Source organism: Lolium perenne, chromosome 7 (assembly GCF_019359855.2).
Source record: "Lolium perenne isolate Kyuss_39 chromosome 7, Kyuss_2.0, whole genome shotgun sequence".
Classification (NCBI taxonomy): domain Eukaryota; kingdom Viridiplantae; phylum Streptophyta; class Magnoliopsida; order Poales; family Poaceae; genus Lolium; species Lolium perenne.
Window position 1 is genome coordinate 328,318,499 of NC_067250.2, and position 10,755 is coordinate 328,329,253.

The 10,755-nt window shown below is 46.2% G+C and overlaps 2 protein-coding genes across 2 annotated transcripts; one reads left to right on the forward strand and one right to left on the reverse strand.

Annotated features, from left to right (window-relative positions):
- The first annotated feature begins 4,140 nt into the window (after positions 1 to 4,140).
- LOC127311865 (uncharacterized) lies at positions 4,141 to 5,140 on the forward strand. The gene has a single exon (XM_051342343.2). The coding sequence runs from the start codon at positions 4,219 to 4,221 to the stop codon at positions 4,999 to 5,001; it is 783 nt and encodes a 260-aa protein (XP_051198303.1). The 5' UTR covers positions 4,141 to 4,218; the 3' UTR covers positions 5,002 to 5,140.
- Positions 5,141 to 5,886: 746 nt separating this feature from the next.
- LOC127313183 (ATP-dependent zinc metalloprotease FTSH 1, chloroplastic) lies at positions 5,887 to 10,536 on the reverse strand. The gene is made up of 5 exons (XM_051343736.2): positions 9,262 to 10,536; positions 7,243 to 7,489; positions 6,976 to 7,159; positions 6,703 to 6,874; positions 5,887 to 6,275 (listed from the first exon to the last, which is right to left on the reverse strand). Exons 1-5 carry the CDS (start codon positions 10,492 to 10,494, stop codon positions 6,054 to 6,056), a joined length of 2,058 nt encoding a protein of 685 aa, XP_051199696.1. The 5' UTR covers positions 10,495 to 10,536; the 3' UTR covers positions 5,887 to 6,053.
- Between the last annotated feature and the right edge of the window lie 219 nt (positions 10,537 to 10,755).

The window sequence follows — 10,755 nt, forward strand, 5'->3', positions numbered from 1 at the left end:
CGGCGGACCGGTCACCGGCAGCACCGCGACACCGGTAGCTGGCATGCACGGTGCCTGCCAGCAGCGCAGAATCTCCTACTCCTACATCTACGTCGTCTTCTCCAAAGTCTTCCCTCACATCTCTCTCGATGAGTACTGTTCAGATCCTCCAATCTCGTTCATCTCTTTTTCGGATAGAACAAAAACCATCTCGACTGTTTGTTTCTGATCGGATGGTGTCGTTACTTAAGGTTGGTCATGTTGTCACTCATGAATCTTCCTTTGAGATATTTGTTGATATTATAGTTACTTAAGTTAAGATAATGCATGACTGAACCTATTGACATAAAAAATCCTTTTGTTAAACTTCAATTCAAATGGAGAAAATTGGAACTATAAAATTATCTCTTCCGTTGAATTAGATTTGTAAGTTAGAAAACTATCAACATAATTTACTTATTTTAATTAATATATTTGATTACAGAACACAAATATGTATTTTTAAGGAATTACTTGAGTTAATAATTTTCTTATCAAGCTTATATGGGGCAACAAATACACATGTTCTTTATAGATCTCCTAATTAGACATATTAATTTGATTAGAGCCGAAATCGACTTTAGCACATGATGGGTTTAAGGATGCACCACATCAAAATATAACTTATTAAATAGTCTAGGTGCTATTAAGTTTAACTCATTCAGATGACTTGTGAGTAGTAACTTGAAGGTATGAGTTTTTTGTGTCCAAAGTTTTTTCAAAGTTTGATTTAAATATCGAAGACTTTCATATAGGTGATTCAACTGAGCCATCAGAGTTGGGTTGATGATGAGACATACATTGTTTATATATTTGTTAGCTTAATTCCACGAGAAAACACTATAAACCCTCTTGCGTGTTTTGTGTTTATGAAATATGAAAATATATGATTTGAAAATTTATATGATAATATTTTTTAAGATTCGGAATTTTAGAATCATATGAAAATATCATTGAAACATTAAAAAAAATCCTGAAATTTGTGCGGGAACATAATTACAATATGCAAAAATCACTAACTACTAGCATATTTTGCTCCGCTGCTCACTGCGAGTCCAAAAACCTGAAGGGTCGGATATGGTAATAAGTTTTAGGGCAACTTCATTTTTTTAAGTTGAAAAACGGAGTGCTTAGAGCCGATGTGACTAACTCTTTTAATAGTGCTAGTGACTTATATATGTGTCCCATATTGAAGTGCAATCGCAAAAAAATTGCAACGTCAACACATAAAATTTTGAAAAATAAAACAAATTGCAAAAAAGCAATATACCTTCACAAATCGACTAGAACTTGATTAACAAAATACAATTTATATGCCCCAAAAAGTATACCATTGAATTCACATTCAAAAATAAAATATTATGGTACAATTTTTGTGGCACATAAATCAACCCGTAGACCTCCGATCCATAATATTTTTCATTGAATAACAAGTATCTAGACATATTTTAGTGTTTCTATTCTCTCGCTTCAGCTCCCAAATTATATAAGTTCTACTCTCTCCGTTCTAAGATAAGTGTCTCAATCTTTTCTAGATATGGATGTATCTATAAATAAAATAGGTCTACATACATCCATATCTAGACAAAAAATGAGACACTTATTAGTACGGAGATAGTATATGGTTTGCTAATAATTGAGACTTACTTAAGTTGGGCCAAGTTTATAGAAATAAGTCATGCATTAGAAAAAAACGTCACAACAAAAAAAAAACAACTTCAAACAAAAAATGCAAAGAAATAACAAAAAGGTGAATGGAACTTTGAAAAACGATTGAGGCTAAAAATATAGTCGATTAAGAGCACCTCCACAAGCGGCACCCAAATAGGTACCGGCAGGTGCTTCGACACGTGTGTATGGGGGACACCAGAACATCCTCCGGAACTATAGGGACAGCCGTTCCACACCGGCGTCCCCCATACCAGCGTCCCCCTTTTTTTTCCTATTTGCACCATCTATACTATATTTTCCAACAATAGTTGAAACAGTTTTCAAACACATACCTTTATTCATGCAATAACATATCATAGTTTAACGCAAATAAAAATGCAATTATTCATACAATGACTTAAATCTTAAATCATGCGTTGGCGGCTCCTCTCATCGCCCACAAATGCAAAGCCTGATCCGTATGAAGTTGAGCATGAACATCTGCATCTTGCATTTCTTCATGCATGTGAAGGAAATCCGCAAACTCTTAGGGTACATGCTCAACTTCAGCAAGAGGTCTTTGATAATCAAATGGTTGATCATCATCTATAGGCGTCATGCTCGCTCTCAATAATCATATTGTGTCTAATCACACAAGCGTTCATCACCTCCCACATCTGAGAATCCGACGAAGTGAGAGCAGGGTACCTGACAATGGCGAAACTTTGGTGGAGCACACCAAAAGCCTGCTCAACATCCTTGCGAGCTGCTTCTTGGCATGTCGCAAAATAAGCATCCATCTCCAAACCTGGAGCATGGAGTGTCTTCACAAATGTTGCATTATGGATAGATACCATCGGCTAGATAGTAATCCTATGCGTGTCCGTTGTCCTCAAAGTACACGGTAGGAGCTTGTCCCTCAGTTAGCCTCACAAACACCGGAGAGAGCGCTGCATCTAGCACGTTGATATCATTGTGGGTTCCTGCCATGCCAAAGAAAGCATACCAAATCCAGAGGTCATAGTCTGCCACCGCTTCAAGAATGACGTTGTACTGACCTTTATGCCCCTTGTACATTCCTTTGCAAAGCAATAAGGCAATTCGTCCAACCGCAATGCATGCAGTTGATGCTTCCGAGCAACCATGAAACCCTCGGGTAACATTTTGTGCCAACATCTAAGATGTATTATCTTCCCTCAGTGCTCTCAAATAATCTCCACCAAACACTGCTATGACGGCTCGGAAAAACCTATAGACGGTCTTGGAGCATGTCGACTCCCCCATCCGTAGGTAGTAATTGGCTGCATCTAGGGGGCTCCGTATGCAAGATAGCGTATTGCAGCAGTGCACTTCTGGATTGAGGAGAAGCCCCAAAAACTGGTGCAATCTTGTTTGCACATGAAGTAGCCATTGTACTTTCTGGCACCAAAGACAATCTTCATGAGCAGATCCTGGTTCAACAAAAAATGACGACGAAAATTCTTCGGCGTGTGAGTGTTGCGTCATCAGAGAAGTAGTTAGAGTCAAGTAGCAAGGCGTCGACTTGACGATGCCACTCCTTGTTCCTCCTCTTGCCAACCGTTGAACCTCCGCAGCGAGGCACGGACAAGGCAGAATGGTGTGGAAGAGGCGGAGGAGGCTCGCTAGCATCGACTGCTGCTGGTGCCGCCGGACGGTGGCAGTGTTCTCCTCCTCCACGAACAGTTGCGCCAACAATTCGTTGTCGCTGTCGTCCATCGCGGAAATCCGCCGAACACCTTGCGGGCGGGACGGACGGATTATCGTGACGGCCTGGCGCTGAGATCAGGCACCGACGGTTTCGATGGTCGGTGGCTTCTGGATAGGCGAGGTGGAAGGTGAGCAAGGGGGAGGCGATGGCGATCTAGAAGGGTTTGTAGGCCGATCGGGTAGGGTGGGAGGTGGGGTAAACATGCGCGTCTGGCTGGCAGAAGGGCCCCGCGGGCGTTTTCACACGTGGACGAGGCTACTGGCACCCTGATTTGCACCCTTCACGTAGGGACCAACAAGGATTGCCGGCGGTATTATTGGGCTTGAAACCGCGCAAACACTTTATTGGACGCACCGGTGGGAGCCCAATTTTACCGGCAGCCTCAAATAGCTATGGGCGCTATGGGCTTTCCGGTGGAGATGCTTCTAACATGGACAAACTTACAACACTTTCAAACGGTTTTGTTTTAGCATTTTCTTTACAAAAATGTGTCAGATGTACACGTACCAGTGCGCGTTGTTCACGCCTGCGACACGCGCATGTATAGTGGTACAGGGTGCGATGCGTGCATGTGAGCCGTACGTCCACTTCATCTTCATCGAAGCTTCCGTCTCCAACAGTGTCCACGAGCACGACAACTCATCTACTCCGGACAGCTCTACCGTACCATGCCATGGCTGCGCCAATGGCTAGCTTCTCCCCGTGCGCGCGCGTATGTCTATATATACCTCCAACGCACGGACACACTTTCGTCCTCATCGACCTCTCTCCCGCTCCATCGATCACACACTCTAAAGCTGGAATTTACAGAGAAAAGATCAATGGCGCCGATGACGATGATGATGGCGAGCCCGGCTGCCTTCGGTCGGGGCGGGCACGTTCGGTCGGCGAGCGTGCCGAGCCAGAGGCACCCGCTGCTGACGCACGTCGACGACCAGCTCCGCGCGCTCCGGTCGTGGACCTCCGACCCGGGCCAGAACCCGCTGGCGCTCGCCCACGTCAGGGCGCTCCTGTGCGTCCTCGACGAGCTCACGCCGCTCATGCCGCTCTCCTCCTCCTCCCGCCTCCTCGACGCCTTTCTCGCCCTAGCCGACGCCTACGGCTCCTTCCTCGCCGCCCTCCTCGCGCTCCGCCAGCACGCCGCCGACCTCCGCGCCGCAGTGCGCCGCCGCGACCCGGCTAAGCTCGCCTCTGCGGCGCGTGCGCAGCGCCGGGCTGCAAAGGAGCTAACCGGCCTCGCCACCGCCGTAGCTCGTTGTTCGCCCATCCACGCCGCTGCTGGGTTCTCGTCCGAGCTTGAGGTGGCGCGGACGGTGGCCCAAGCCGTCAGCGACACCGCTGCCGCGTCGGCGTCTGTCTTCCACCAGGTCGCCTTCCTCGCGGACGCCGCCGCAGCCACGGCGCTGGCAGTGTCCTCCTCCTCCTCGTCCAAGAAGCGCACCAAGCATGCTGCCGGCGAGGAAATGCACAAGGACGTCGCGGTGGCGAGGCTGCAGGAGCTGGAGCAGTGCGTGGGCGAGCTGGAGAGCGAGAGCGAGAAGGTGTTCAGGAGCCTCCTGCACACTAGAGTCTCTCTGCTCAACATCCACACGCCAACAATTTAATTACTCTATACGCATAGCCACATATACATGATTAATTCTTATAAAGATTTAGACACTATTCGTTTAGATTATAATCAATAATTGGAGTGAAACTAAAGATTACTACTGCAAAGAGAGAATATATCAACTCTTTTGGCAAGCAGAATCCATCTCAGGGTACAATGATTAATACTGCAAGATTACTACATAATTTGTATATTTGGTGGCGAGCTCCTCACGGTGCCGCTCGGGGCGGGTTGGTCCTACATCTTCTCACGGCATGTCGACCATTTTTTCCCGGATGTGTTCTGGGTATGATGCAAGACAAGACTTGTAATCTATGCAAATTGATGCGGCAAAGCCTACTAATTGGAAGATAAAAACCCACTGGTATGTTCGACCGTCTTCAGTTGCCCGGAAATCGCTATTTTTAATATCTTTATTTTGCATCTTGTGGTGCAAAGTAGATCCCAAAAGGCTCTAAATATAACAGATTGTCGAAAATACGCACTGGCTGGCTCTCATGTATGCTTCAAAATTCATATTTCTAGCACTCTACGGATAATGAATTTTATTTTAGTCGAGGATGCATGTACGTATATCTGTGTCATTTTCATAGTTAAATTTGAAATTATATAGCTTAGGTAAAAGTGACATGTTACGTTGGAAACTCCCTCCGAAATTTCGAGAAACTTACGGATTGGATAACTATATAAGATAGGGCTAGAGTAAGCTACATCCGTTCAGGACCAAAAAAATCCTCTTTAACAGAGCATTCACTTTTTTCAGTCACAAATTTCGAGAAAGTAATACTGTACATTCTGCCAAGAGTCCTCACAAAAGAATGTTTTCTTAACAGAGTTTGAGGATGTGTTCTAACAGGTGAGCAACCAAAAGTTGCAAACGGGCAAAAACTAGAAATAATTTGTATTAATTGGAGCAACCCAATGTCAGTAAAGGTTTTTTTTACAAAGAACTATACAAACATGTTGGGTAAAACAACACTTTTACTAGATCAATGTGGTTCCTACAAGTTGGACCCTCGTATAATCACCGAAAACATACAGGGCGCCTCAAGCCACGAACAGCTCTGCCTCTCCATCGATGAAGAGGCTCATGAACTCCTCCCCGTCAACTGTCTCCTTCTCAATCAGGAGCTGGGCGAGCCTGTGGAGGATGTCGATGTGGGTGTTGATGATCTGCGTCGCCCGCGAATAGGCTACCTCCACGAGTTCCCTCACCTCCGAGTCCACGATGTCCGCTGTGGCCATCGAGTAGTCCGACTGGCTCGACATCTACAGGCAAAAATTTGCGGAAATGGCAGGTTAATATTCAAAACCATTCCTTGTTGGAAAGTAAAATTAATCCGGGTCTACTAACAGCCACACAAAATGAGATACTAGCCTAAACAGAACTGTTGGTGTTTTCTTTGTCGCCCCTTTCAAGTTTGAATTGACCTTGTACGAAATGGAACATGGATGATGATGTCAAGGTTGGCAGTATATATGATGTGTCACAGGAATGCAGTAAACTGGAAGAAAGAGTGTTGTTCAGTCCAAGTCATCAAGGTAAGGTGACACTTAGATAGTGACCATGTTGGCAAGATCTATGACGTCGTTGAAGTTTGCACGTCTATATTCATGGACAATTTCGACAGATTCATCTTATAGAGTAAGAATTTTCCACCTGGAATCATCTACTAGCATCAGAGTAATAATATACCTGCTGGCCCATGAATGGATTCCCACCAGATGACCCGATCGCGACTTGCCCGATCTTCTTGCTGAACCCAAATCTTTCGACCATTTGTCTTGCGACACGTGAGACCTGCATAAAGTCGCTGGAAGCCCCAGTTGTCACATTGTTTTGGCCAAAGATCACCTCCTCAGCAACCCTGCAAAACATGTGGACATATTAAGCACAGAAGTCATCACTTTGCAATAGAGCAACAACCAGTGGATGCTTATATAAATAAAATTTTCATGCGATTAGCACCTGCCACCAAGTGCTACAGCCATTTGGTTCTCTAGGTAGCTCCTGCTGTACAATCCAGACTCTAGTCTCTCTTCACTTGGAGCAAAGAACGTGAGCCCACCAGCTTGACCTCTAGGAATGATGGAAATCTTGGCAACAGGATCGTATTCTGGCATGAGGGCACCGACAAGGGCATGTCCAGCCTCTGCAAATTCAAAAGTTTGCACACACATATTAGGATTATGTGAACTCTATGATAATTTTAACAACTCACGGTGACAAAATTACCATGGTAAGCCACAAGCTTCCTCTTCTGCTCTGAAACAACTGCGTTTTTCTTCTCAGGCCCAGCAATGATCCTCTCTAGAGCATCAGAGATCTCATCCTTGCTTATCTCCTTCAGATCACGACGAGCGGCCAGGATAGCAGCCTCATTCATCAAGTTTTGAAGATCAGCACCGGTGAAACCAGGTGTCCTTCTGGCAACCTTATCAAAGTCTACGTCCTTCGCCAATGCTTTTCCTCTGGAGTGAACCTATCATATGAACATATGTCATGTAAGCTACAGCGTAGAACTACATATATCAGTAAAACTCATCTAGCAGGAGAACCCAAAGAAAATTCAGCACACCTTGTACCTAGAAGGTTAGCAGGAGGTAATACATTAATATCCCTAGGCAGCTAGGCTTATGAACCGGCCAGGGTTGATCAAATATTAACTCCTAGACCCAGACACCCAGTAGAAAGGCGAACTGACTTACTGAAGTAGAATGGAATTTAAAGGGTTACCGACACAAACAATTTAAAGGAGGTTAGATGATCTTGACCAGATATGCCAAACTTACACCTATACCATTCTACTATACAACAATACGTAATATCTTAATATGCATTTTTTATATGCTTTTGAGCTTCCAAAGTTATGTGCATTGTGTTGGCAACATGCTACCAACCCTACCTATTCTGAGCCGGATATCTGGTAACTGATTTTGACTGACAAATAGTGCAGATCTTTTGATATTAGTTACCAAATGAATAAGTTGGGCAAAAAATAAATCAACAACTGAAACACAACAAATTACCGTACTAGTGATAATTTTGTGATTTACAGAACTACAGGAAAAGCATCTGGAAATAAAGCAATGATATGTTATAATTGCGATAAGTTAGCTAGGAAGATCAAATGAGGTTGCAGAACAAAATGAAATGCTGCCAACTACAAATCATATTCTGTTTGAATAAATTATGATGAAATTTTGGATAATTATGGACAGTACAGAGTTCATTTTGGGACCGTACTACTGCGATGTTTCTGAGATCAAAACTTTCTTAGTTGAAGTTGAGCTAATCATGTTACAAACAAGTGCATAAATAAAGCCCATAAATATTTACCAAATTAGTTATATAAACACCTATAGTTTTATACAAAGTACTTAAGTACCACAAAAATTGCCAATGATCTCTGGGGTAAACTAAGAAAGTAATGAGAAACTGCAAATCGAAAACCCATACAAACTGTTAAAAAAGTAGTGGCCTAAGCAAAACTAAACTAGAAATGAAAGGTCAAGGAGATTCAGTTACTGTTGTAACTATGCAAGAAAGAATTGATAAACTACAGAGCTCCAACTCTAGTCTTAGCACACACAAAAAATCCTTACGAAGATAGTTCTATCAAAATAAGGTTAGCTATCGCTCTGAAATATGATTACCTGCCCAGTTAACATATAGATTGAGTTATACCCAAAAATTTCAGAAACAAAATTACCATTTTAGAATGAAAAATATCAGGTAAATTGTCCAAGGTTTATACTCAAAAGGAAGCTTAATGCAAGTAAGTTCGCTCCAAGTTCCTATCATAATCAATCAAACTACAGCTCTGAAAATCTAAGCCAGTTCAGTCTACGAATGAAGTTATGTCTCAACATCTCGCAAATTTATAACATTTTGGCATGAAAGATACTAGGTAAATTGCCCAAGATTTAGACTTAAAACAATGTTTATCATGTCATGCATGTGTAAGTATCCCTTCCAAGTACATGAACTTTCAGTTGTAGACTATATCTACATCAAGGTAGACCAGCTTATGTCCTAATGACATGAAACATTTCAGGTAGAAGGTTCAGACTCAAGGCAAAATTTATCGTGTGGCAGAAAGCACGTTTTCGTCCACTGCAATTATGCCTTGATAGAATATCAGCGATGATTGTAGTAAGTTTGTGAACTAGTTATCGTGATTCTGAACAATATCTACACCAAGCAAAGCAATAACAATTCATAAGTTAGCTAAGCATAAGGGGGATGTCTCACCTCGAGGATCCTGACACGACCGGCAACATCTGGACGATCGACGGTGACCTGCCGATCGAACCGTCCTGGCCTTAGAAGTGCAGAGTCCAGCACATCTGGCCTGTTGGTGGCGGCGAGCACAATGACACCACTGTTTCCAGAGAAGCCATCCATCTCCGTGAGAAGCTGGTTGATGGTCTGCTCCCTCTCATCATTCCCGCCGCCCATCCCAGCACCACGCTGCCTCCCGACGGCGTCAATCTCATCAATGAAGACGATGCAGGGCGCCTTGGCCTTGGCCTTCTCGAACAGATCCCTCACCCTGGACGCACCAACACCGACGAAGAGCTCGACGAACTCTGACGCGGCGCAGGAGAAGAACGGCACCCCGGCCTCCCCGGCCACGGCGCGGGCGAGCAGCGTCTTGCCCGTCCCGGGCGGGCCGACGAGGAGACATCCCTTGGGGATCTTGGCCCCTAGCGCGGTGTACTTGTCGGGGTTCTTGAGGAAATCGACCACCTCCTGCAGCTCGAGCTTGGCCTGGTCGGCGCCGGCGACGTCCTGGAAGCTGACGCCCGTCTCGGGCACCTCCTGGAACTTGCTCTTGGAGCGGCCGAAGTCCATGGGCCCGCCGAGCCCGCCCGGGCCGCCGCCCTGCCCGCCCTGGGCGCGGCGGAAGAGGAAGAAGAGCCCCGCGAAGGCGATGAAGGGGAAGAGCAGGTTGCCGACGAAGGCGAGGAAGCCGCCGGGGCCCGACGCGGCGTCGCCCTCGGCGACGGAGATGTCGACGCCGTTGGTGGCGAGGATGTCGATGAGGTCCGGGTCGTTGGGGACCACGACGGAGGCGCGGCGGCCGTCCACGGCGGTGAGCTGCAGCACGCCGCCGTCCTTGGAGAAGCGCACGCGCTCGACCTTGCCCTTCTTGACGGCGCCCAGGAACTCGCTGTAGCGCCACTGGCCGCCGTCGGGGAGGTCGGTGGAGGCGGCCGAGGGCTTGGGCGCGGTGAGGAGGGTGTCAGCGAAGGGGTTCGCCGCGGGCGTCGGCGCCTCGGCCTGGAGCTGCGGGGCGGGGGCCGGTGGCGGGGAGGGGGCGTCGACGGCAAGGGCGGGTAGGGTGGGCGCGGCGGCGAGGGCGAGGAGGAGCGCCGGGATTGGCTTGGAGGAGAGCGGGATGCGCGGCGGCCGGAGGGAGGACGGCTTGGGGAGGGATGCGGTGATGAGGAGGTGGGAGGAGGAGAGGGAAGGGGGCGCCATGGCTGCTTGCTGGCTGGCTCGCTGATTCACCACTGGATTCTGGGGTTGAAGAAGATATATGGTGAGGGAAGGGAAAGATTGGATTTTTATGGACGTGGAGGCGCCGGCAGCCATAGATGGCTCTGGGGTGCTGATATCTTGAGCATTTCTCCAAAACTCCCTATTATCAGTGCAATTCTTCTGTAAAATCCAATAGTACAACTAGGAGACTAACGAAATTTGCTCCTAATTTTTTTAAAGTGAGAAGTTGATGATTTATCT

What these genes read in the sequence shown, in the direction of transcription:
- LOC127311865 (XM_051342343.2), top strand. Translation starts at nt 4,219, where the DNA reads ATGGCGCCGATGACGATGATGATGGCGAGCCCGGCTGCCTTCGGTCGG.
- LOC127313183 (XM_051343736.2), bottom strand. Translation starts at nt 10,494, where the DNA reads ATGGCGCCCCCTTCCCTCTCCTCCTCCCACCTCCTCATCACCGCATCC. An exon ending in GCTGTAGCACTTGGTGGCAG is followed by an intron (nt 6,875 to 6,975) that starts GTGCTAATCGCA and finishes CATGTTTTGCAG; the next exon opens with GGTTGCTGAGGAGGTGATCT. An exon ending in ATCCATTCATGGGCCAGCAG is followed by an intron (nt 6,276 to 6,702) that starts GTATATTATTAC and finishes TTTTGCCTGTAG; the next exon opens with ATGTCGAGCCAGTCGGACTA.